Source organism: Mus musculus, chromosome 1 (assembly GCF_000001635.26).
Source record: "Mus musculus strain C57BL/6J chromosome 1, GRCm38.p6 C57BL/6J".
In the NCBI taxonomy this organism is placed as follows: Eukaryota; Metazoa; Chordata; class Mammalia; order Rodentia; family Muridae; genus Mus; species Mus musculus.
In genome coordinates, this window is record NC_000067.6 from 174,678,893 (window position 1) to 174,704,654 (window position 25,762).

The following is a 25,762-nucleotide window of genomic DNA, read 5'->3' on the forward strand; positions in this document are numbered from 1 at the left end:
ATGGGCTTGAGCTCTTCAGCCACTTACTTCATGCTTTCCTTGGTTTCATTTTGTTTTCTGAGACAGGGACTCCTTTGTATCTCTGGCTTTCCTAGGACTTTTTATATAGACCAGGCTGGTCTCGAGCTCAGCACTGAAGGCTGTCTACCTCATGGATTGCCTTGACCTTGGCTTTGCAGGTGAATGTTGCCACTCCCTTTTCTTTTGTGGAGGCACCACTCATGGAGCTGCCTGCAGTGACCCTGGGTGAATACCACTTACACCCAGGTGTCAGTTTTCAAATGCCACAAATCCAGTACAGAGCTCGCGTTTGCAACAAATAGTTAGAATGGCTTACACTCCATCATTCAAGAAATATATTAATGATGCATTCTATTTATATACATATGGAAAGCTTCAGTTTGCTACAGATCGTACAAACTAAAAATTAAGTAATTTAAAATGCTATATGAAATTTTAATAATGTAAATGAAATGGTTGGGCATAGTGACAGAAGATATAATGGAGTAGATAGGTATTCTTACCTATATGTTATTATTTCCTTGGATACAATAGTTAAAAATGCCTGTATCACTTCTATTACCATGTGCTAAAATGATGAACCTGTGGTTATGTTGTCTAAGATATGTATGATGAGCTTCTCTGTATCTATTAACATTTATATTAAAATATAGAATAGTTAAAATTTAAAATAATGAGTGCATAATAATAATACATATTAATACTTACAAAACACTTTATGCAGCATGCAATTTTATTTTCCAACTTAAAATCATTGCTGTGAACTGCTTTTTATTTTATCTACTTTCCCTCAACTGGAAGAAGAATATAATTTCATTCTGCATCTAAAATATACAACAATTTTTTTTCCATTTAGAATTCTCATGCTAACTTGAATGTTTTTATTTTTATATGAGAAATCCCCAAAGACTATGAGACACTTTAAGTCCCCTCTCCCCTAGATAAAAAAAAAGGTTAGATCAGAAAGGTCATAGTGATTGGACGAGGGGAAATGTGGTATTCAACTGGAACAGGGAGCACGGACATCGCTTGAGCAGAAAGAGGAAGAAAGCCGGGCATGTGCCTTTAATCCCAGCACTTGGGAGGCAGAGGCAGCCGGATTTCTGAGTTCGAGGCCAGCCTGGTCTACAAAGTGAGTTCCAGGACAGCCAGGGCTACACAGAGATACCCTGTCTCAAAAAACCAAAAGAAAAAAAAAGGAAAAGAAAGAAAGGAAGGAAAAGAAAGAAAGAAAGAACAAGAAAAGAAAGAAAGAAAGAAAGAGGAGGAGGCAGTGAGGTCGGGGGTTGCAGTACTCTTCCTCTGTCAAAGTTACATTCTCCTGACCAGTCTAGCTACTGACTTCTTTTTGGTCCATACTGAACAAACTTAAGGGATGTGCAATGTTTCTACTACTTAAAAGGAGAGATAGAGTGACTGGGAGAAAAAAAATGAGCCGCCACTGTGGGCATCTTTATGCCTTAGAGAAGTAGACAGACACATAGTCCTCAATAAATATGTCTGCAGTCCTTCAGCACTGCCTTAATCCTAGCTTTGATCCTTGCTTCTAGTTCTTCTCGTGTTTGAGTTCTAAATGTAAACCTTGCTCAATAATAGGAAGACTTGTTTGTGTCTCTTTTTATTACAGAGTCCTTTGGTCCTTTCATGACATTTCTCCCCTTCACTCTGAACATGAATTTTACATCTTTGTGTGTGGTGCTGAATTGTTTATCCTTTCGTGTCTCTCTAGCAGCCATTGTTTTTTTATCTAAATTCGCTTTCTCCGTGGTCGTCTTCTTGCTTCTTGCTTTGACAGTATTAACAAACTTTTTAGCTCGGTCGGATACAGAAAGTGTCTCTCGCACATACATTCTCAACCATCCAGCCATTTGAGGAGGACAGGCTCTTCTGACACATACACTAAACATTTTCCAGTAATTTTCCACGATGACAGGGAAGCATTTGTGAAATGGTACAGTTGGCTAGCAGATATAATAAATTTTTTCAACCTGGTGCCATAAATGTCTGCTAGACCACCCTTAAATTCCTTTATTCTGCTGATGTTAAATGAATGTACTTAAGACTAGGAACACTGTGGTTTATGTAGAAAACTTCCAGGTTTGGCTCGTGTATGGTTATGTAAAGAGAAGGGTTTTTGCTTCATTCCACTTTTCTTTTTTTTCTTCCTTCCTTCTTTCCCTCCTTCCTTCCTTCTTTCTTTTTTCTTTCTTCCTGTAGTTTTATAATGGTAGCAGTGGGGATGAAGAGGAATCGGGGGTATAACCTAGATCTCTACACAGAATGAGAAATATACTTTTCCCAACCTGCCACCCCCACTGTGCTGCTTATTTTACATGCCTGATACGAACCTTTCTTATCACGGAAACTAGGTCTTGAGTTGAAATTACGCATGAAGAGAAAAAACAGTCGTCGGCCTTGACGTAGGATGCTTGATATGGTCACCAACTTTCCTTGCTTATTGCTCATGATTACAGCGGCTGAAATTTAATTGGGCAATAAATTTATTAAAGGAGTAAATAATTAGCTCTCTTAATCAGATGTAGAACTCCTAGTATGTTTTTCTTCCACTGGCCTTACTTAGAAACTTGAGTGGTTCCAGATGGTGCCTCTTGTATATTTGGTTCTGATGTGTGTGTGTGTGTGTGTGTTCTGTCAGGTTTACATATATAGTTAAATGTTCAAATTTTGGAGGGTCCCACCAAAGATTCTATCCATTGGATATGCAACTTTCAATTTCTCCAGTGTCTTACAGCCATATTTGAATTCACTTCACCCTTTGACATTTTAAGTATATTAAGTGGTTTTGTGTAGTCCAAGAACAAAGTCTATAAACAGTAGTTGAGGATAATACTGGTAACTTTTATTTTGCATTTACGTGAGAAGGAGTTTATTAGGGTTTGAAGGCACAGTCTTTCATGGTTGTGAAGGCTTGGTAACTGGACATGAATACCACCACCCACTTTCAGGATGAATCTTCCTACCTCAGCTAAACACTCTGGAGAGTCCCTACCAGATAATTCTAAAGGTTTGTCTTCAAGGTGATTCTAAATCCTGTCAAATTGATGACTAGGAGTAATCATTATAATCATGAAAATATCCTGAAAGCTTTTAAGACTGGGAGAGGTGTGGGCTGGCAAGATGGCTCAGTAGACAAGGCTACCTGCTACTAAGCCTAACAACCGGAGTACGATCCCTGGAGCACAAATGTTGGTAAGAAAGAACTGAGTCAAATGTTGGCCTTTGACTTCCACTCGCCCCATCCATAAATAAATAAATGGAAGGAAGAATGATTTTAAAAGGTATTAAGTCAGCAAACATTAATATGTAAATAATACTCCTTAATATGCAATGTACAAGAGGATAATTTAAGTGGCCCCATGATAATGTATGTATTTTCCTTTCAAAGTACTGAGACAAAAAAAACCACTTTTATACATTCAAAGTTTTATCTTTAACAAAATTTACATATATATTTTAATATTCACAAAATGAGAGATATTATCCATGCTTGAGTCTAAAGAAAGTTGATAGTGTTCACCGAGAAGTGCCTCCTTTGTAAGGTGGTTAAAGAGAGGTGTGGCTGATATGTACCTGTCCTGATGTTTCAAGAACATCTTTAGAATAGCTGTCTTTTTTCCACTCAGTATACTGTGATTAATTCAAGATCCACCCATGTGTTAACTCAGAGATAGATGAGAGGTGCCAACTCCTCCTTGGAAAGGATTAAGCATTATTAAAGCATCACAAAAAGCCGATAAATTAACAGTCAGTGGTTGTTATAAGTTCCTGAGATGTTGATGATGTAAATTATGCAAAGGAGGGGAAATTGCCAAGCTAGTGCCCCAAACCCATCGTAGATGATTCAGCATGGGACTTCCAAGTATTACCATAAACACAAAGTCAACCATACTCTCCACAGATGATCTTCAAATAAGCAAATCCCAATTCCACAGAGACTGTTCACAACTATGTGGTCAGGCTACAGGAGACCCATGCACCGCATATTGGTGATCACGACCATGATGTTGTCTCTCTTTTAAGATATAATTTTGGAAATAAAAATGAAATCCTTCTACAAAGTTCTTAACTGGTTATATAAGCAGATACTCCTTGGATCCACATTTGGAACCAACAGCTATAATATGATTAAACCTTCATTTCCACCTAGTCCTTTCAGATCTAGTCTGTTCTACATCCTCTTCCTTCTAATGGTCAAATCCTGATGGTGTTTAGAGGCGGTGAGAGTGACAGGCTCTTAAGGTACCTGCCTTTCTGGAAGCACCCATATGAGCAAACAGACACATGTGAGCAAGTACTGCTCAGGAGAGGAAGCAGGAAGTGTCTTCAACTAACCACGGCCAAAGCAATGATAAACAGGGCATCGTGTCTTGAAGCAGAGACATAACCAAAAGAGAACTACAGAGATGCAGTTGAATATTTTACAGCCAGCTGAGATTTATTCAAACCAAGCTGTGTGCTTCAAACTCCAGATAAGTTTTGTCTCACATGGCTGCAAAGGGCCTGGCATTGCTTCTCTAGTTCCTGATGTAAGAAAAGATAACATCAAATAATTCCTGAATTGGTTCTTGCCAAATTAAAATAAAAAACTTTCTGTGTACTCTGTGATAAAATAATACATTGGACTCTTGGTTATAATTTTTTTTTGTTTTTATTTTTAAAGATATATATTCACAGAATTTTCAAAAGTACTGGAACCCCTCCAAAGCAACAAGTACTTATTTCCTGGAATTGTCTGACTTGCTCATAGCCTCCAAATTTACTGAAATCCTGTGTGCTAGATGTTGTTGACTGGCCCCCCACAAATGCTTGTGTATAAAGGCAGTTGATTATATTCATTGAGACGAGCTTTCTTGTAAAATGGTAAAGAAGAAATCTACGGCTGACCAGCAACAACAGTCTTGATGTTGCCAGGTCATCATACAGACAGGGGCAAGTTGGCTTTCGTTAATGTGGGCTTTGCATGCTGTGTGTTTGGAGATGCTGAAAACATTGTTCACAGAAAGCCTTCTTGCGGTGGAGATGAAGTTTAGCCTGGATGTCTACATAGTTCTGGTCTAGATCACTTGATCATTAGAGCAGCAGATTTAGATACAGTGTAATCTTTACAAGTCAAGGTTCAAAACTCTCTCAGGAGAACAAATTAAAATCCCCTGTTTAAGCATACAATCCATGTGTGGTTGTTGGTGCCTTTGGGGTCAGGACAGTGGCATGCTGTCAAAGCACTCCTGAACATTTACCTACCATTAACAAGAGAATGGGATTCTACTGAAAAATTCCCTCCTTCCACGTAAACCTGATCAACTGTATACACAAAAATGCCTATAGTATTTGTTGTATTTTTTCATCAGTAAAAATACAAGATTTTATTCTATACTTCCATTGGACATCTTACTTCATCCAAAATTTCTTTTCTTGTGTAGTTTGCTAGTTATGTAAAATTATTTCCAAAGACTGGCATAACTTTTTCACCACTTATACAAATGAGTCTCAGTGAGACCTACGTAGTATTCTGTGGTTGTATTGCCTTGCTTTCTTTAACAGAAACAACAAACAAACAAACAATGCAATATGCTTTGAATGCACCTGCCAATTATAGAAGTATTTACATTTGGTCTCCTGGGCTCTGATGAGTTTTCTGAATCATGGAGCCTGGTGGTGATGTCCTAGCAGACCTGCATTATCAGGTTCCGTGAGCCACCTTCCTTCCTCACTGTAGAGGAGGAGAGGAAAGGTAGGGAAAGGGATGGGCAATAGAATTTCTGGTGGGAGAAGGAAGTGTGCGATCTAGATCAGAAAGAACAAAGTTTTGATGTGGTCATGGCAAACATAAAAAGTGATTGAAATAGAAAATAAGGGTTAATTAAAAGAGGTGGGGGACATGAGGAGAATTACGGGAAGTGTAGGGTTGTTGACTCTGGAGTAGAGAAATGAATTAAAGAGTATAAAGGGCTGTTAATAAAAAAATATCATTTCTCTGAGAAAGGCATAATTCTTCCAGCCACCATTCAGTATACAATCTTATATCTGCCCATGATCATTGCTTTCATAGATGCATTGATCTCTACTACTCTAAAGCCAGACATCCTTGTCACTCTACCTGACTCCTTCAACACCTGTTAATTGTCTTTTCTATTCCAGAAAGGAATGGTTAAATTGAAAGCACAATAGGACATTAAAAATAGATAAGGATACTTGAGAGCAATACAGTTTAAGCTTCCCTCAGGTACTTATTCAATGCCAGCTTTGTTTTGTCATGTGTGTTGAGCAATCAATACAATGATGAGCAAAGCCAGTAATTGTTTTTATACCATAGATTTATCTTCTTAGTGTATAACTCAGGCTTTGAATGTTCTTATAAATTTTTCATACATGCTGCTGGGGAGAAGTCCGTTTCTACAGAGAGGTTATATTAAGGGGGGATCACAATGTGTTGGGGGGTCAGAAAGGCCTCTCCAAACTAGAGAGACTGAAGTTGAGGCAAGAATAGGTAGATGTGGAGAGTGGAAGGTGTATGGGGACATTTTGCATACAGGGAACAGTGTTGATTGTATAATAACCCAATGTATTTGGGGAGCAAAGAGAAGACATTAAGAATGGAACATAGCAAGAGGTAAGCACGAAGATAATCATGTTGGGTCACATGAATGTTGAGGTTTAGGCTAGAGAGATGGCTCAGCTGATAAACGCTAGGATCATGACCAAAGAGAATGATGAGGTCTGTGCTATCAATATAGGAATGTTGAACATCCATTAAAGACTATAAATAGGGTAAACCTAGTCTTCTATTCATTGCTAACAAGCAAGCAGCAACAACAACAACAACAGCAACAAAAAACATATTGTGTTATGAGAGAGGTGGAGCTGCTTGCACCTGTATTCAGCAGGCAGGATATGGAAGCAGTGCATTGAGAGATCATGGTATTTAGCCAGGATGATGGCAGCAGAGGAGCATGGGAGACACAGTGATTTATTTGGTATAGAAATAGAGTACAAAGACATCTAGATGACCTCCCAGCTCTCTCGGTAGGAGCATTGTTCCCAGGGTATTGGAATAAAGATCACTAAAATCTTGGAGAGAATAAAATATAGGAGCTTGATTTTAGAGATGTTGATAAAAATGTTGAGACCGTATTTGCTTCCATGCTTAGAAGGGAAATACAAAGATATATGTCATGTCATTGTTAGGTATAATTAATAAAGGAGATACATGGCAGTAAAAATTGAGAAAACTAGCAAAGTTGTGGCATTAAATTTATGAGAAAAATGTAATTAAGTACAAGATTATCTAGAATATTTAGAAAGAACAGAAGTTGTTTGAGGAAAGGAGCAAAATTTTAATATAGTTACGTTATGAAATTAGAAAGAATCAGAACAAAAGAATTTGGAAAGGTTTTGCCTGCCCTTGTACTTTTACTGTATATCCCTTAGAACACTTACTTATATTTTTGGGGTCTAATGATACTGCATACACATATTCTCTCTCACTTCTAACATACATACCAGTTTTATGCTGCATTTTAAGTACATGACTGAAGAAATTAAATAGTCTGAACCAATAAAACTTCTAAGACCATTTCATTTTAGCATCATGAGTCTTCAAAATCGATGCAGTATATATACCCTCAAGGGATGGCAGGAGGTCAAATCCACGGCCTCTGGGACCCCACTTGGGAAACATTTGCTTTTTAACACATCGATAGACATGAGCAAAAGAAATGGAATATCAATAGTGTCTCAGGAACTTGATGGTAAAACCCTAAGGGTGAAGCTCCCACATACTTGTGTCACAGGGCAAACAGAAATCAAGCCAGTTTTGCTTTGAAGTGCCTTTTCTATGGAGTAGGTTTTACTTCAGAAAGTGCTATGAGGGCTGCTAAGATTGGAGGAAGTAATTAACAGTCCTAACCAGCTGTGAATCCTGCCAGCTCTAAGATCACAGCTGTCAAGTATCACAGAGACTTGTCACGTAGCATAGTCTTGTCAAGTATGAGCCATGCCAAGTATTAAAGTATCACTGGTTAATGTGCAATGAATTAGAGACTGTGTAGTATTCAGCCATAAGTGAGAGATCTACATCCCATCACTCTCCTCAAGACTCAGGAATCATCCGTGCTGAAAAAAAAAAACAAAAACAACAAAAAAAGTTGCCAAAGACTGCTGTGGACTAGTGTTTTCCACACACAATAGAGCCATTTCCCTCCTGAACATATGGTGGTTGTGGTGGCCTATGTATAAGACCTGTAAAATATCAAACCAGTCAAAATCCCTGCATAGTTGCAGGAGGCACTCATGAAGACCCACCCAAAAGAATGAGCTATTGATCACTGATGACTGTCAAGGATAATGAGTATTAAAATACCTGGTGGAATTAATGATGAGAACCAGAAAATCTAAGTCTCCACTGGCTTGTCATCCATTGAATGGATGCCCAAGTGTTTGATATCATGACTCTTTGTAACTGCCAAAAACACCTGGGTTAGCAGTAACTGGGATTCACTTATAGTCATGCAGTAAATCTTGGGGAAGGGTCTAACCTTATTCTTTGGCAAAAGCAGAGCGGAATTGGGCAAGACATGGACACTATTAAAATGTGGATGTCACTGAGATGTGGATGTCACTGAGATGTGGTTACTCTACTATGGACTCAAATATATATATATATATAATTTTTTGGGCAAGGAATTTCTTGAGTGAATGGAAGTGAACAACACATGGAGAGAATAGTTCTCTTAAGGGACTTTTTGAAACTAGAAGGTCTTTTCTGTTATTGATTGGTATATGAGTATGCGATCTACAGAATGAACCCATTCCAGCAAATGACTCTCATCACCATTAGCAAACACTATATGACACACTAGTATCCCCCTCACATGTAGAGAGTTACATGTAACTTTCAAAAGCAATAGAAGAAAATAGCTATAGATGCCTACAGGAGCAAGAGTGGTTTAATTTGCAGCTTGATATATTGTGTTGTGGGACTTTGAAGCCATGTATATGTATGGATTTAGACTGTCTAGTCCAATAGCTGGCAAACAATATACCTTTGAATAAATTATAATGAATCGTCCAAATTCCTCTGTTCTCTCTCTCTCTCTCTCTCTCTCTCTCCCTCTCTCTCTCTCTCTCTCTCTCTCTCTCTCTCTCTCTGTCTTTCTCTTTCTCTCATAACACAGCATCTATGCTTAACCATAGAATGGTGGGCCAGAGAAAGAAGAGCATTTGAGACCAAATTGACTTTTGGAGTTCCAACAAAACCCAAACCATCCATTTAAACTCTGGGTTGTGGTACAAATTTCAGTCATAGTTTGAGATAATTTGTATGGTTGAAGATAAGGGTAAGAATTTAAGACCTCAGTAGGTATAAAAACACCAGACATTTACTTGATCCTTCATGTTTTGCAAGAAGAAATCCAGGATGATGTTCCAAGAACAATTGAGCATAATTAAAAAGAATGTGACCAAACATATAAACACAGCATTGTCTGACAATTGTAGACCCCGTTCTTGTACTTTAACACATATCCCTATGTATTATATGAAAAGTTCTCCATAGAGTTGTACTAGACGAGTGTATAGATGACTTAATTCATACTTACTCTGGTAGGTATAGTATTCTTTTTGTATTTATTTGTTTGCTAACATTTGGCAGAATGCATTCATTTCTAGACATGCACAAATATCTATTTTAGAGCTTATGCTATCTCTTAAGGGCCTTCCCAATATTACTAGGATGATGGTATTGTAATTGCCATGATTTGCCTATCTTGCTTTCAATGTTTCCTGCTTTTCCCTATGTTTTTTGCCTTCTCTCTCCCTGTGCTGGCTAGATTTAGGTCAAATTGATACAAACTGTCATCTTAGAGATGGCTTGAGAAAATGCCTCCATAGGATCAGGCTGCAGGCCAGCCTATAGAGCATTTTCTTAATTGGCGATTGATGGGGGAAGGCCCAGCCTCTAAGAGTCACTAGTTATGGAAGAAGGAGAGCTACAGCAGCAGCAGATCCTAAAAGCCAGACTTCCATCCTCTTTATGGTGCTTTCTCATGCCGACCTAGTCCAAGGGACCCTTCTCCCAGCATAACAACACAGCCAGACGATCAGGCCATTGGAATGTTGGATATATTATTTAGTTATAATAAGTAACAGTAAAACAATACTGAGACTCACTCAAGGAGAGCCATTGCTGTTGATAGTACTTGGGAGAAAAAGAAGAGCCTAAAAATATGTAAAAGTAACTTATTCAGAATTCTTACTTATTTTACTTATAAGTATATTCAGGTGAAATTATCTTTAAAATACCTTTATTTATGCTACACTCATCAACGCGGTCTTCTGGAAGCTGGGCACGAGCTTCGGAGCCCACCATGAGAGACTGCTGACACGAATGGGAAGGAAATTTTACTGTGTGCATGTCATCTCTCAATGACCAGGAACTACTAGAGAAGCAATCTGGATTGTAAGAAAACTCACCTCCATGCCATAGCATCTGGAAATAAGTTGCTTAGCACAGAAGTAAGTCGAAGGAGGTTAAAAAATCAGATTCTAACTAACATCTTTGAAAGTGACTCACATATTTTGGAATTGATCCCAGAAAACAGACCAGGTCAGAAGAGAGAGAAATATTTGCATAATATAAAGCTATTTTTTCATTTTGTTTTTGTAGTGTTCTTTAAAGACATAATGCCAAGTTCAAAATCAAAAACTTTACCATTATCATGAGAAGTTCTTGCTTAAGTATGGAGGTAGTTCAAAAGAATTTAGTTACCAACTATGTAGGAAAAGTCTACCTCATGAATGATAAGGGGTCCCTGCCATCTAATCAAGAGACTCTTCAAAGTAGAACTGTTTTCATAACAGTAAGATGGTATTTGTCATCTGATAGTGGCAGACATGTCTAGTCTTCTGATATTGTGAGGAGGCATTGTGGTCTACGAAGTTCACATTCAAGAACCACACAGTTGGGTTGCAAAAGATTTCAGGTGGTTCATCTAGCGTAAGCCTGTCTCAAGAGTAGTGCAGAAGTGTTCTCCAATTCTGAAGGACAAGAAAGCTCCAATGTCCCCTACCATGGTACATCTGTGCATCTGGGTCAGGCAAACTTTGCCCAGAGGTGAGGAATGGTACTGAGTCTGTTGGCCCTTAAAGTTCACCACCAAAGACTCAACGATAGATGTTTTAAAAGACCTTTCCCCCATCCCCCCCAAATTTAATGGTGCTACAGTTTGGATAGAGCTTGAGTGCCCCTTACAAAGGGCCATATGTCGGCAGTACGGGAGAAGATGCACCTTTTAAAAGGTAGCCAGGTGGGAAGTCCTTATGCCATGGAGAAAGCTGCCTTCAGAAGGAATTAACATGGCTCTTCGGAAGCTTCTGAGCTGTGGGGAACCCTGAGCTTCTCAGAGGGAGTTTTAAGTCCCAACCCAATATCCTCTTTGACTTTTTTGAGAATGTGTTACCTCGCCCCTGAATGTCCTCCCACCACTTACCATGGGGCTTTCTGCATATCTGTACTATACCTGTTTGGACCATTCCTCCATAAAGCTAAGGCCAAAATAAACAACCATCCCTTATAAATTTAGTGTGGGTCAAGGACTAGTATGAAGATTTAGCACCCTGACCCTGAGTTGACTGTATATATGCATGATAAGTGCAGATGTGTGTATGAGAGGGTGGAGGAGAAATTACCTGAGGTGATGCAAACTCAGCTCCCTAGAGAAAAAGAAAAAGCAGAATGGCCACCATCATAGACGTGCACACGTGAAGAAGAAAGGAGTGTAGATAGTGTGGGCAAAGTGAAATTTCCCTCTATTATCCCTGAGCTGTAGCTTCCAACCAAGTCAGCTTTGTTTTGTCCCAAGATGAGGGGAACTGGTCTAGTTCCCAAAGGAGATCACAGAACACTTTGCAGTAGTTAGTCGTGTCTGGATGTACAATAATCAAAAAGTTGATGTGAAGCCAAATGTAATACGGCTGAGGTGATTCTAGAACCCCTTGCCCATGGGAACAAGGAGGCTTCCTATCAGCCTTGGTTCTGAACACATACATGCACTTTGTAGCATGCATACCATGTATACATGCACTTTGTACCATGCATATCATGTATACAGCTGCATTAATCATTGCCTGAGCGCCATGGCTTAGGTTTGAAATGATTTTGTGTTATAAACTACAGCATTTTTACTCCCTCTGTGTATTTGTGTGACTATCTGTGCTTTGGTTGGTACAAATGGTTTAATTATTAAAAGCAATGATGAGGATATCTTTGTATCTATTTTATTAGGATGCTTGATTATAAAAATGATTGTTTGAACTACTGACTTGAGTTTTATAAAAACCCATTAAATGGATTTTGACTTGTGATTAGGGAAGATACATACTTTTGCTAGTTTTGCACAAAGTATTTGTGTGAGTTTTTGTTCTCTATATTGAACCTTATACATAGTCATCTAGTTATCAAAAATACAAGTTGTTTCACCTGTGACTGACCCAAATGTTCAGCCAGGATACCAACATTTCATAGCTCACTCTCTGTCTCTGTCTGTGTCTCTCTCTACCTGTGTCTGTCTGTCTCTGTCTGTCTCTGTCCCTCTCTCTGTCTCTCTGTCTCTGTCTCTGTCTCTGTCTCTGTCTCTGTCTCTCTCTCTCTCTCTCTCTCTCTCTCTCTCTCTCTCTCTCTGTCTCATTCTTCAAGACAGTCCAATCTTAGCTGTCATGGATGGAATTCATTCTATAGACCAAGCTAGCCTTAAACTCAGAGATCAGCCTGCCTCTGCCTCCAAAGTGCTGGGATTAAAGGCTTCTACCAACACTCCCAATAGTATTTCATCTCTTATATAAAACTAAAAGAGCATATTTATCTCATTGCATGAAAATATGCTTTTATGTTTGATAAGTCATAAAATTGCATACAGATATCAAGTGTTATAATTTTTTCTTTATTATTTGTTACAACTAAATTGATTTTTAAATCTATTCTATATACCTATACACTCAGGGCCACATAAAATGTCTTGGGCAAAAATGGAGCTACCTGTAAAAGTTTAAGAACCCCCTTTATTTAATAGAGCATATGAGGGATTTTACATTTGATAATTTGTAGTTATTTCTAGTTTAGGAATTGACCATGACATGGCTAGAAAGACATCTGACCAGGAGGCATTGCTTTTAAAGACTTAAAGGAACTCGCATGGCTTGTAAATACATTGCCCATTGCCACTACACACACACACACACACACACACACACACACACACACACACACACACAGAGAGAGAGAGAGAGAGAGAGAGAGAGAGAGAGAGAGAGAGAGAGAGAGAGAGAGGAAGTCCTCTGCCAAGATTTATGTGTAAAAGTATTTTGTTCAAGAATCAACATAAACGCTACATACAGTTATGTAACCAAGTTGTAGCAAGCTGAGTTTCTTCTTACCTTCTTCTGGGGTTTAAGCTGTAGAATGGCCAGGAGGATCTCATACATATCAGATAGCTTTCATGTATTTTTAAATGAAGATATGGTGAGAATTAGAAAGCTGTATCTAAGTTTATCTACTCACAACTCTTGTCTATTCCGTAGTTACAGGTTTAATATTCTTCAGGGATATTACGTTGGTCTTGCTTGCCCACAAGAGCAGTGCTATCTTTGTTACAAAGCACATTTTATAATATGGCTTCAAGAGACATCATGGTGACGGTTGTGGACTGACTCTTTACATACTTGTGAAATAAATCAGATGATTATTATCTGAGGCTTAGTTTTCATTGTGTGTGTGTGTGTTTGTGTTTGTGTGTACACGTGCTCGAATGCACGAGTGCACACATGTGCATGTCCATTTAAGTGTCTGCAGAAGGGAAAAGTGTGAGGCCACCCTGGAGGTGGCATTACAAACAGTTATGAGCTGCCTGGTGTATGGGTGCTAGTAATCAAACTCGGGTCCTCTGCAAGAGAAGATCTCACTGTTAATCACTGAGCCATCTCTCCAGCCCCAGATCGTTGTTGATCTTTCGTCTTCTAAATCTCTTCTACCAGTTGCTCAGACGTTGGGGGAAATGTGGCAGTTACATATTAAGTGAAACTCTGCAAATTGTTAAACCTTTATGCAAGCCTGAAAACTCTGAGAAAATTCACCTCTCTTTTTATACCCTTCTGATGATACATCCCATTCACCCCGCCATCCCCCAGTAAAAAAATGTATCCAACTCTGTGTGTCAGTTTCCCTCTTTGGCTGACCTGTCATCAGTTAGAAGATGCTTCTATTTGAGGTTAGATAGTTAATAATATTGTAAATGGAAAACCTTTACTTCACAGAGAGCAGTTCACTTGCATGGATGCTGGCTGCACATTCTCTGGGGACCTCTTTACTGAGTCACATACTTCTGTTCTAACAGAGTATAGTATTGGGGGGGGGGTATTTTAAGTTCTAAGGACTTCCCTTCAACTCAGCGTACGGCTCTGCATGGCTCTGGATTGCACGTGGCAGGCGCGCCTTGGGCTCATCAGACACATCTTTGTGAGATGTAAAATTATGTCTAAGTACTAATAAAAATGATACCCATGCTCTGTGACAAGAAATAATTTTGTGCTTCATGGAATCTGCAAACCCTTCATTTGTACTAGAAATAAAGATGATGCCTCCCATGAAGAAACAAATAATAGAATCTGTACTCACAATTGTATGGAGTGAGAGGAGACAGGAGCAAAATATGGCTGGAGCTATTTTGGTATCCAAATATCATGTTCAGCATATGCACGAAAATGTTTTATTTTGTCCCATGCTTTAATAGTTTAATTGTACTTTTCTTTTCTCCAAATATAACAAAAGCAATCCACAATTATTTCAATATTTAGATATTTTTAAAAAGATTGAAGATATCAAATTAGTTCCAACTTTAACTTCATGGAGATTTGAATGAGATTCCTTTTTTTAAAAACTCTGGCTTTCTAGAAAGTACCATAAAGAGCCAAATTAGTGAAAAGGAGAAAACTATTCTTTTATGCTTGAATGAATTAATAGCTTTTAGATCATTAATAGTCAATAGCATTATTTCTGGGATTTTGGTATGATCTGGATTTTATTATACACACTCACACTTTAAAACATCTCGTGCATTAAGTCAAGTGTTACCACAGCAGATGCTAGGAAATTAAAATATAGAAAATTCTCCTGTATTAAGATCATTATTATCTAAATGATGGCCTCGAAGAGTTTTGGAACAGAACAAACCAAAATAAAACACTTGGCTTTCATTTTTCCAGAGAGCACAGTCAGATGAACTGGAAAAAATTGAAAAGCACAGTCGATCTTCCAAAGACAAGGAAAACGCCAAGTCTCTCGACAAACCTGAACAGTGAGTGTGTCTTGGGACCTGGGAGGCCAATCAAGGTTGTGGGTAGGCCTCTCCGCATGGGAGAGAATGGGCCTGCGTGTGTGTTTCTTATAAAAGGGACACCTTTGCTTGGTTCCTTACACTTTTGCTTCCTCCTTACCTTTGTCTCCTTAGGTTCCTGTATGAGCTGTCGCTAATCCCCAACTTCTCCGAGCGGGTCTTCTGTATCCTGTTTCAGTCCACATTTTCAGAGAGCATTTGCTCAATTCGTCGCAAGTTAGAATTGCTACAAAAACTGTGTGAGGTAGGATCCAGACCAGAGAAAGGAACACGAATTGTGATACTTGACTGTGTTCAGTCATGTTCTTATTTATTTTTATTATTTTTGTCCACTTGAAGTACTTGTAGATTGAAGGGATAGCAATCCCACATAAGGGAATGTTTGCGAACTAGGCGTCGGGAAGAAAGCATGTGTTTAGACATATTCACAAGGCAGAGGGACCACATTGAGAGCCTGACCAATTTGTATTAGTTTCCTGGGATCTCAGCTGCCAATGCTTTGCCAAAACCAAAGCCCCATTTCCCATATTCTCTCAGATAACGAGACTTGCAAATGGATGTGATTTGAAGGCATTCATTTTTCTTTGGGTTGTTTATTTGAAATGGAGCCTCAGTAAAAAGTTAAAGCTTATTGCACCTAAATGGTTTTTGGAATAGTCATTTGACTCAGTGGAAGATCAAATATCCTTCTGAGTGCAACAAATAAATCTTGGGCTGGAAGGACCACTATTATCACTAAAAACAGTTTATCAACGATCAATAGCATCATTTGTTCTGATTGGGATAAACCACCTAGCAGAATGGAAAGCTATTGATAGAAACACTTTACGAGGAAGTGGCATAACAGACTGAAGTCAGTCAGGGTCCAGGGAAAGATGAGCATAAAGTTGTAATGAGCAAACCTAAGCCTGAAGTTCAATCTCTCTACCTGCCTTTTGGGATTCAGCTTATAGCCAGAAATCTGTATTGTGCTTGACACAGAGACAGTGAAGGATAACAGAGGTGACATTATTTTGTAGAAATTCTCATTGTATATGGACAAAGAGGGCACATCTTGGCTTCTACAATCACACTCATGCTTCTTGGTGGCATGCCACTGTAAAGCTAAATCTGAGACACTGTTTTTGAAATATACCAAGCAACAGGGAAGGGCAAGGCTTGGCTGTCACTCAAAACCATCAGTATAATATGATTAGCTTGGTATTGATTTTAGATGATTCATATGAAACAGTGAATAAGGGACAAATCTATGTTATCTTGTCTTCTAGACCTTAAAAAATGGACCAGGGGTCATGCAAGTCCTGGGTTTAGTTCTAGCCTTTGGGAACTACATGAATGCTGGGAACAAGACCCGAGGACAGGCAGATGGCTTTGGACTAGACATTTTGCCCAAGCTGAAGGATGTCAAAAGCAGCGTAAGTATTTTGTGTTAATGACTGCACCAAATTGAGGATGTTTTTAAACATAGGTTTGACTTTAAACAAAATATAGCAAGTAATCCTTTCTGTTCCGAGATCAAAATTTTCACATTCACATAATTACACACACACACACACACACACACACACACACATTTTTGCTGTATATAATGAATACTGAGGAGATTGTTGCAGTGGCAATGGAAAGCTTAGGTTAGGGATGACAATCAGACTCAGGGGAAAGTCTGAGTGGGTGAACTTGGAAAGTAAGAGCCATGCTTCCCTGAGAGAGAATGGCCTACAGAACAGGGTAGGAGAAAGTACGAACAAGCTTTTAAGTACTGAGTTATAATAAACGATTGTAAGCAATGTACATACATGATTGTCATCTTGAGGGAATGCACTCATCATCTGAGAGAGAGAGGGAGAGGGAGAGGGAGAGGGAGAGGGAGAGGGAGAGGGAGAGGGAGAGGGAGAGGGAGAGGGAGAGGGAGAGGGAGAGGGAGAGGGAGAGGGAGAGAGAGAGAGAGAGAGAGAGAGAGAGAGAGAGAGAGAGAGAGAGAGAGAGAGAGAGGTTAGGATACGCTCATGATCCTCAGGACAGAGTAGCTTCTTCTGCCCCCTTTCACCAGTCATGGTTGTGGCTATTCGCTCCTCTTTCTAGACTATTTCTCTACATTTGCACCAATCACTCAGCATCATTCTCGTTTCCACAGTGCCAGAAATGGAAAAACAGTCTTTTTGTTAGTTCTGTCTATGCTTTGTGGTGTGTTTGTTTGTTTGGTTGGTTGGTTGGTTTTGAGACATGGTCTCAGTAGCAGAGGCTGACATCAGACTCCAGGCAGTCCTGCCTCAGCTTTCCGGGTGCGATGTGACAGTCTCAGCTGGTTTTCTCTTGGTGTACCAGCATCAGTTAATTGTTATGGCTTTCATGGTCACTCAAGTAAGCATGTATATCCAAGTGCTGTTGTATTTGTATTATAAACATTTCATAGAAACAAATTTCTATTTTATGGACATAATAAATCATGTTCTAAAAACAGATCTATTTCAGCAAACAAGTTGATATTTGTTGAAACAATATTTGCAAATAGCATTCAAGTAAGAGAGGTCAATATACTGTCCAGATTATAAAAACTGATCTAAAATATATTCTGATAAACAAAAAGTTACTTAGAATTACTTATGGAGATGGATTGTGTTTTTGATTTGGCTTTATATCTCTTACCCCTTCCACTATTAAATTATATTTTATTATAATAAATTAACTCATAATAAAAAACAATAAAGAAGCAAAATACTTAATATTTAAAATTCCCATAATATCCTTGCAAGATCTTTTGATTTTGAAGTTTCTTATGAATGCAAGTGTATGTATGATTACTCCTTAGTAATATTTATAGACTAGAGAAAACAGTTTCGGATCAACCACAAGGTTCTCTCATCATGCCTATAGTCAAGCATTCAAAAGAAGTTTTCCTAACAGATTGATATACTGCTGTTTCATTGATTGAGAATTTAGGAGAAAGAACAGACCTCAAGTTGTTTGAACCACAAGCAAATCCTATATGATGGGGAATTCTTTACTGACCACATTACCCTATCACATATGAATTGATTACTAAGAGGTATTATTTCCGTAAATAGTGGAAAAATCTTGCCTAGATTCTATAACAGAGGCAGAGGCACTGAGGACAAGTTAAAATTAACAAAATTTACTGCAAAAGAGAAAGTTTCAGGGCCAGGTAATATTACAGATCAAAGAATGCTCTGCCCTCCTATGTTTACAGCCAGAGGAAAGGATGTGTGATACAGAAAGCTTGACTCAAAATTGTTTGGCAATTCACTTACATGGCCATGATTTGAAGTCTTTCATTTTTCAACTGGTTGGAAGTCCATCTGCTGTGATTAGCTGATGCGTAGTTGCTGGGTTTTGAGTGTATATACTTTTAGAGTAGTCAAGCTAAACTGCAGTTCACTATATAAGGAAGCCATTCTGGACAACTTTATTACTGAAGTATGGAGACAAAATTAGGTCAAACTTATTGCAATTTAGCAGAGGAAACACTTCAGAGAACTTAGATTGTTTACTAGATTTTTCTCAGACATAGTTTATCTGTTGATTCATTGGAGCAGGCAAAAGTTAATGCTTCTAATTGTGCCAGAGAAGAAGCAAAATAGTCTTTGAAAACTTTAAAAGCTATTGTATATAAAATAATTTTACATTTTCAAATGATATGTGCACTCTCTTAATAATAAATAGTTGCATAAGAATTAATTCCTCAACTTAAGTTGTTAATATAGCAAATTATAATGTATATTGGCATTTTAAAGATTTCCACTTCAATGAAATACTTTTCCATTTCTGGAATGTTAATGTATTCCTGTCAAGGTCAAGTATCATTTATTATGATAGTACCTGCTAGAACATTTATATGGACTTGCAAGCAGTGGTTGTTTATTCCATTGTGGTGATATTTAAAAACTTTAATGCTGTGGCTGGAGAGATTTCTCATTGGTTATAGCCACTTGCAGTTCTTTAGCAGATCCAAGTTCTGTTCACGGCATTCACGTGGAGGCTCATAACTGTCTGTAACTCCTGTTCCTGGGAATCCAGTACCCTCCTCTGGTTTCCATTGGGATCAGGTACACTTGTAAAGCATGAACATACATGCAGGCCAAACACATACCTAGAGCTTAAAAGACAAAACAGACTAAGAAAAATGCAAAATAAATGTGTTACATAAAAGATGTAAATAACGAATTAAAATTCTTGAGGAGGAGAATAAAAACAGCGAATTACTTACATTTGAGCTTCTCCCTTAAATGGTGCAGCATTTACATCAGAACACTGGGAGAACATTCTGTCATCCAGCCCTTTAGATACAAGGACTGAAGCAGTATAGAGTATAAAACCACCCAGAACACTCCTAAGTATATTTGTGTGTTCTCTGAAATTTACTTTATTCTGCATACTTAATAATAAGCAATAACTTTTAACTATGTGTTACTTACGTTAATCTTCCTGCCTAGGACAACAGCAGAAGCCTTTTGTCATATATTGTTTCATATTATCTTCGAAATTTTGATGAGGTAAGACCAATTTTATGTACACTCCCAGCTTCACTTTCTTTTTCTTGTGTGTGTGTGTGTGTGTGTGCCTGTGCAGTGGTTACATATGACTGTGTGGGTATTTGTACAAGCTTGCAATTAAGTAGACAGTTATAAAAGAAACTCAAATGGTCAAAAATACTTTTTGATTATTATTTTGTGTGTGCTGACTGATTGTGTGTATAGCAGTATAATGCATGCATGTGAGTATGCAAGTTTCACACCTGTGCAAATGCACATACAAGCCAGAACAATATACTGTGTGTCTTCTATCACTGTTTACCTTGTGGTACCTTCTGTGTTGGCATCTTATCCCCTTGAGACAGATTCTATCACTCTGTAGGAATCTTGCCATTTCATCTGGTCTCATTAGCTGGTCAGTGAGATCTCAGATCATCTTATTTATACCCGCAACCCCAAAATGCTGTGTTTACAGGCACATAAAGCCATAACTAGCATTTTACACAGGTGCCATAGATTTTTGCTCAGGTCCTAGATGATGGCAGAGCAAGGACTCTTTCCCACTGAGCCCTCTTGACAGCCCATCATTTTTCTCTGTTGGATGATTCAGTAGAGGTTCTCCTGGGGTTTTGTTTGGTTGTTGTTTGTTTTTGTTGGTGGTGTCGTCGTTGGAGCTGCTGCCATTTCTACTGTTGCATGATTTTTATTTCTCATGCTGATTTGTTTTAAAATTCTGCTTGCTAATTAGGATGCTGGCAAAGAGCAGTGTGTCTTCCCGCTGGCAGAACCCCAGGAGCTTTTCCAGGCCTCACAGATGAAGTTTGAAGACTTCCAGAAAGACCTCAGAAAACTAAAGAAAGACCTGAAAGGTGACCTACAACGGAACTTACTTAGTTTTTAGTGTACACTCTTAATGAGAGATGATAGACTTTCAAGACTTGTGAAAGGGTATCAGTTAGGCTGAAGCCATGTTGAGCTGTCCTTTTATGTACTTCAAAAGAAAATCTGCCAATATTTTTATTTTTCATTGCCTTAAAACATTGAGTGTTAGAAATGTAGCTATCCATTCATATCTTAGCTGTTTGAGAAACATCTCACTTCATCAGGAACAAGTTTACATCTTATTTTTTATTTTGTAGCCAAGAATATTTGGATATTTTCCATATCATGGTTGGACACAAATCCTGTCACTGTTGAAAGATTAATAGTGCCTGCCTGTTCTCTGAGACACTTGCCCAACATGTGATTTGTGAAAACTTGTAGTAACAAAGGATGTTCTTGCACATAGATGGTTCAATGGCATGGTGGGTGATGAGCCATTATATTATATCATGTAGATTTGATTAGTGCTCATTTGAATTTCCTCACATTTCTTTTATTAGTAGCTTTACACACAAGTAGGTAGTCTTTCAAAGCCTAGTTTCCTAAACAACATCCTTTGTTCCCGCTTTGTGCCAATTTCTACTGTTAGAGCATTGAGAAGCTGTTCAGTCTCTGATTTATATGAAGCTTAGGGGGAGAGCAAATACAACCGCATTGCCTTTTCATTTGATATGGTGCTACTGAATGAGACCAAGAGGTAATCACTTCTGCTTAGACGCTAAAAAAAAAAAAAAAAAATAGTACTTGAGAAGAGACCAAGTCCTGAAATAGGAGATGCATTTACCCAAAGGTATTGGCTCCGATCTGTTACCAGATTTATGGCAGTTATGTCCTGGTCACAGGTACAGTATGGATTTCTATCAACTTAACATTCTTCTTGAAGTTCTCGTACATTCACGTGGTATATATTAGATGTTAGCTAGATGTGGTCAGTACCCCTAAACACAGTACCTGCTGTTAACAGGGCTGCAATTCTGTTTCTTAGTTATGCTCCATTCCAGCTTTATGCATATGTACCTATTGATTAAAGCCAAGAAAGATAGTGTTGCCTTATCTAACTATTTCAATTCTGTAAGAACTAGTTCATTCCTGTGGAACATTATGGTGCTCTATATTGAAGTTGTTGCGAGGGAGATGTGATAAGGCATTCTAGAGGAGTCCCAAGGGGAAAGTGAGTGTTGGGTATGTTCAAGCTACATTGTATACATGTGCAAACTCTCCAAAGAATACATTTTTGAAAGATGGTTTTAAAAGAACTAATTCTTAGAGCCTTACAAAACATTTTCCTTTATAGGGTTTACGACAATGCAGAAGTTATGGCTTTGTTTAATGAGAATTTACACACACTGCGATGCAGTGCCAGGAGCATTTCTGGAGAGGCTGGGAAATACTTCATACTTCCGTCAGCACTTCATTCTTGAAAATTAGGATTTCATCATTTACAGATGATCTAATAAACAAGAGGAACTGGCATTATTAGTAAATATGCAGTCCTACAGACAAGCTCGGAGGCGCTTGCATGTGAGCACTCAGATGCCCACATATACAAAGATATCCTTTCATATACAAACACAAATATGTGTGTGTGTGTGTGTGTGTGTGTGTGTGTATATGTGTGTGTGTGTATATATATATATATATATACATATACATGCACACAATACATATACATGCCCACATACATACATCTGCACATACATAAAGATTTCCACACACGTACTTATGCACATAAATACAAACACAAGTGACACATGAACACACAGACTTCCTTTAGAATATATATACATAGGTATTAAATGTATATATGGTCATGGAAACACCAGAGTCTTATAAGTCTCAATATCCAACAGCACGAGATCTAAAGAGCTGCACCTCTTTCCATTATGTTCTCTTAGATGTGTGTTTCTATGAGCAGTGTAGTGGCTACAGAAAACTACACATTGGATGACTGTCAGGCAGTATGTCAAAACAACAGGAAGATAAGCAAATGGTTGGAGTCATGAAGCCTTATGGTTTATGTAGAGGAACGATGAATGTATTGAAAGACCCTGACCATTGATCATCAACTCTTAACATTTTCCTGACACCTCCTTTCTTTTATGGAACTGTAGCAAGCTTAATGTTAGAGAAATGCGGGGAGGATGTAAGTGATCGTCCCAACACTTTCTTAATTCATGGCAGCCATAGAGGACAGAAGAGGAGTCTAGGGGCACGATACATACTCCAAAACAGTCAGCCGCTGACCTGCCTCCTCTAAAGACTTTCCACCAGCTAGTAGCTCATTCAGCTGTGATCTCATCCGTCCATGCAAACATGGCTGCGGGTAGTGTTCACAAGGCACTACTGGCTGGAAGCCAACCCTCTAATACATGTATCTCCAGGGGGCAGACCATATCCAAACCATAACAGAGGGGATCATGACCAAATAAATACAGAAATGGCAGGTTTAATTGTGAAAGGAATTCACAGTATTTTACAGCAGTCCCATTTGCAGTAGTTCTTTGGTTTATTTTACCACAGAGCACTATTTTCTCACAGAATGTGTGGTGGCTTCTGTGGTCAGTGGAACACGTCTGAGCACAGTTGAGAAATGCAGGCTTGGTACTGTGCTAAGAACACAAACATGGCTCACCTCTGAGCTTACAAGGAAAACAGTTTATAAACAACATCACTATTTTTATTTGTTTATTTTTGGTTTTGCTTTTGTTTTTTCCTTTTTTTTTTCCTGTAAAATAAATGGTATCAAGTTCTGAGGGTTAAGAATACCTCTTATTTTTCAAAATATGATTATTGTCATAGAAAAAATGATTTGGGCAAAAGGATGGAAATCTTGTGAATCAAAATTTAAGTTCAATTTTAGAGAAATAAAGAACCACTACAAATACAGTTTTTCTTATCAGGTACACATGAAGTTACTTCTTTTTAGGAATGGTTTGGATATCAGTAGACATACATTTATATAAACAAATGAGATCAAATGGGAGGTTGCCTCAAATAAAATCATAGGCCTTAAACAGAATCAAATTTGACCTATATAGCCTTTAAACACTATTTCTTTTTAAAATTTATTTTAGATTACTTCTAGATGTATTTATTTTTATTTTATATATGTGATATTTTGCCTGCATACATATTTGTGTACCACATAAATGCTGACTGCTCATGGATGTCAAAGGAGAGTATCAGAGGCCAGTACACTTCACTGCTGAACCATCTCACCAGTGCCCAAATGATTTATTATACATAATCACATTTGAGGATTCCTTTCAGATATTTCAAATAGCCTGTCCACATTTTTTATAGGCAATCATTTTAATCAGATACAGAAAAGGAGTTAAGCTTACAAAGAAATGTTGATACTACTCTGTGTAAGCAGTCAGTAGCTATTGCTATTCATGAGGTAAAGTTGAATAAAGGATACAATTATTTATTAATGGCAAATGTTCTCTATTCACAAGGTCACTCATATACTAATCTGTCCCTCTTCTTTTTGCATACTGATTTGTTTTTTTATTTCCAAGGAACCTGAGAAACAATGTGTTAGTTAGGGCTTGGACATTATAGACAAACATCTGCATCTCATCTTAGCATTCCTGTAAAGACATCCATTATGTTGGGTTCTTTTTGTTTTGACTATTTCTATGCCTGCTCTTCAGGACAACAGGTCTCCTAGCTCAGTGAAGTGCCTTTTGTTCAGTAATTTTGGTGTTTTTTATCAGTAGCCTTTCTTGATACAGTTGTATCAAATGATGGCTTATGGTCCAGTGTCTTTGATGGGTAGGAACTATAGCTATGGGTTTGGATGAGAATGTTGGCTGAGTCAATCTCTGTAGAAACTGTCACTCTCAATGAGCTTGAGGTGGAAGGAGTCTCTGAGCCAGCTTGCATTTAGATACTGCTGGGCAAGAACAAACTGGATTCACATCATAGCAGAGCAACAAAGCCCCTCAGGTTCTTTTCAGAAGGATAGCAGCCAAAGGAAATGCAGCATCTTTTTCAATGGACATTCTACTGAACAAGAAAACTTAAAGTATATTTGCTGTATTACTAATGCTGACATCAGTTAACAGTCTTTAGAAAAACCAAAGCATGGGGGAAAAAACACACCCTGTGATTTCAGCTTGTAAAGTTCAAACATATAAGCAATCAATGAATTCTTTAAGCCTAGAAGGCAGAGAGACGTATAAGCAACAGAATTCTCTAAGATAATGACTCATTAGGGAACACTCTGGCCTCTTCCAAAGTATTGGTTAGGTTTCATTTCTTAAGTTGTAAATTGAATATATGGTTATTCATTTAATTATTCTTTATATTTTATGTATGTTTTATATGTGTTCCTTTATATGTAAGATGGGGTTAATAATCTTATTTGAGAAGAGAGAAAACTGGGCAGGCAGCCAGAAATATGTTTGATTTAGAATTGAAACTGAGTAGTCTGGACTGCTCTAATTTAAAATGTGTGATTGTTCAGCCTTGTCTGTTCTTTATGAAGAAATTGCATAACTTGATGAATTCAAAAGTAAACATAACTAAGAAACATAAGAAATTTAATTAAAAGAATAAACTATGTTAAAAAAGAATATAATACCCTTCTTGGAGGTAAAAAGATTAATACGAAAGAGAAGCAATTTTCTGTTGAACAATCCAAACATATATTATTTAGAAGGAAATAGTAAGAATAAAATTAACTACCAGTGTCAGAAGGCTGTTGAGGTCTTACAGAACCATAATCCATTATTTTTGGTTATTCCTTTTACTATTTCATAGTAAAACTAAAGAAAACCAAAACCACACACTACTTTAATCGAAGTAATTTAATACAGAGAAGTTAACACATATTGAAAGGTCAAAACAATACAAGAAAATAATGAAGTAATGTAGGAAGCAGCCACCATCCCTGAAACTCAGGAAAGCAAGAGAAGTTGACATTGGTGCAGAGCAGACATCCTGAGAGAAAAAGAGCGC

General features: G+C 38.0%; 1 protein-coding gene and 1 pseudogene across 2 annotated transcripts in view; both read left to right on the top strand.

Moving 5' to 3' along the window:
• Fmn2 (formin 2) overlaps positions 1 to 25,762 on the top strand; it is a 320,978-nt gene that overhangs the window by 177,141 nt on the left and 118,075 nt on the right. For both annotated transcript variants that reach the window (XM_030255545.1, NM_019445.2), the window contains 5 exons: positions 15,295 to 15,386; positions 15,540 to 15,669; positions 16,694 to 16,840; positions 19,877 to 19,936; positions 20,664 to 20,784. In XM_030255545.1, the coding sequence (XP_030111405.1) occupies positions 15,295 to 15,386; positions 15,540 to 15,669; positions 16,694 to 16,840; positions 19,877 to 19,936; positions 20,664 to 20,784 (550 nt within the window). The remainder of the gene's footprint in view (positions 1 to 15,294; positions 15,387 to 15,539; positions 15,670 to 16,693; positions 16,841 to 19,876; positions 19,937 to 20,663; positions 20,785 to 25,762) is intronic.
• Gm18408 (predicted gene, 18408) lies at positions 4,923 to 5,709 on the top strand (annotated as a pseudogene).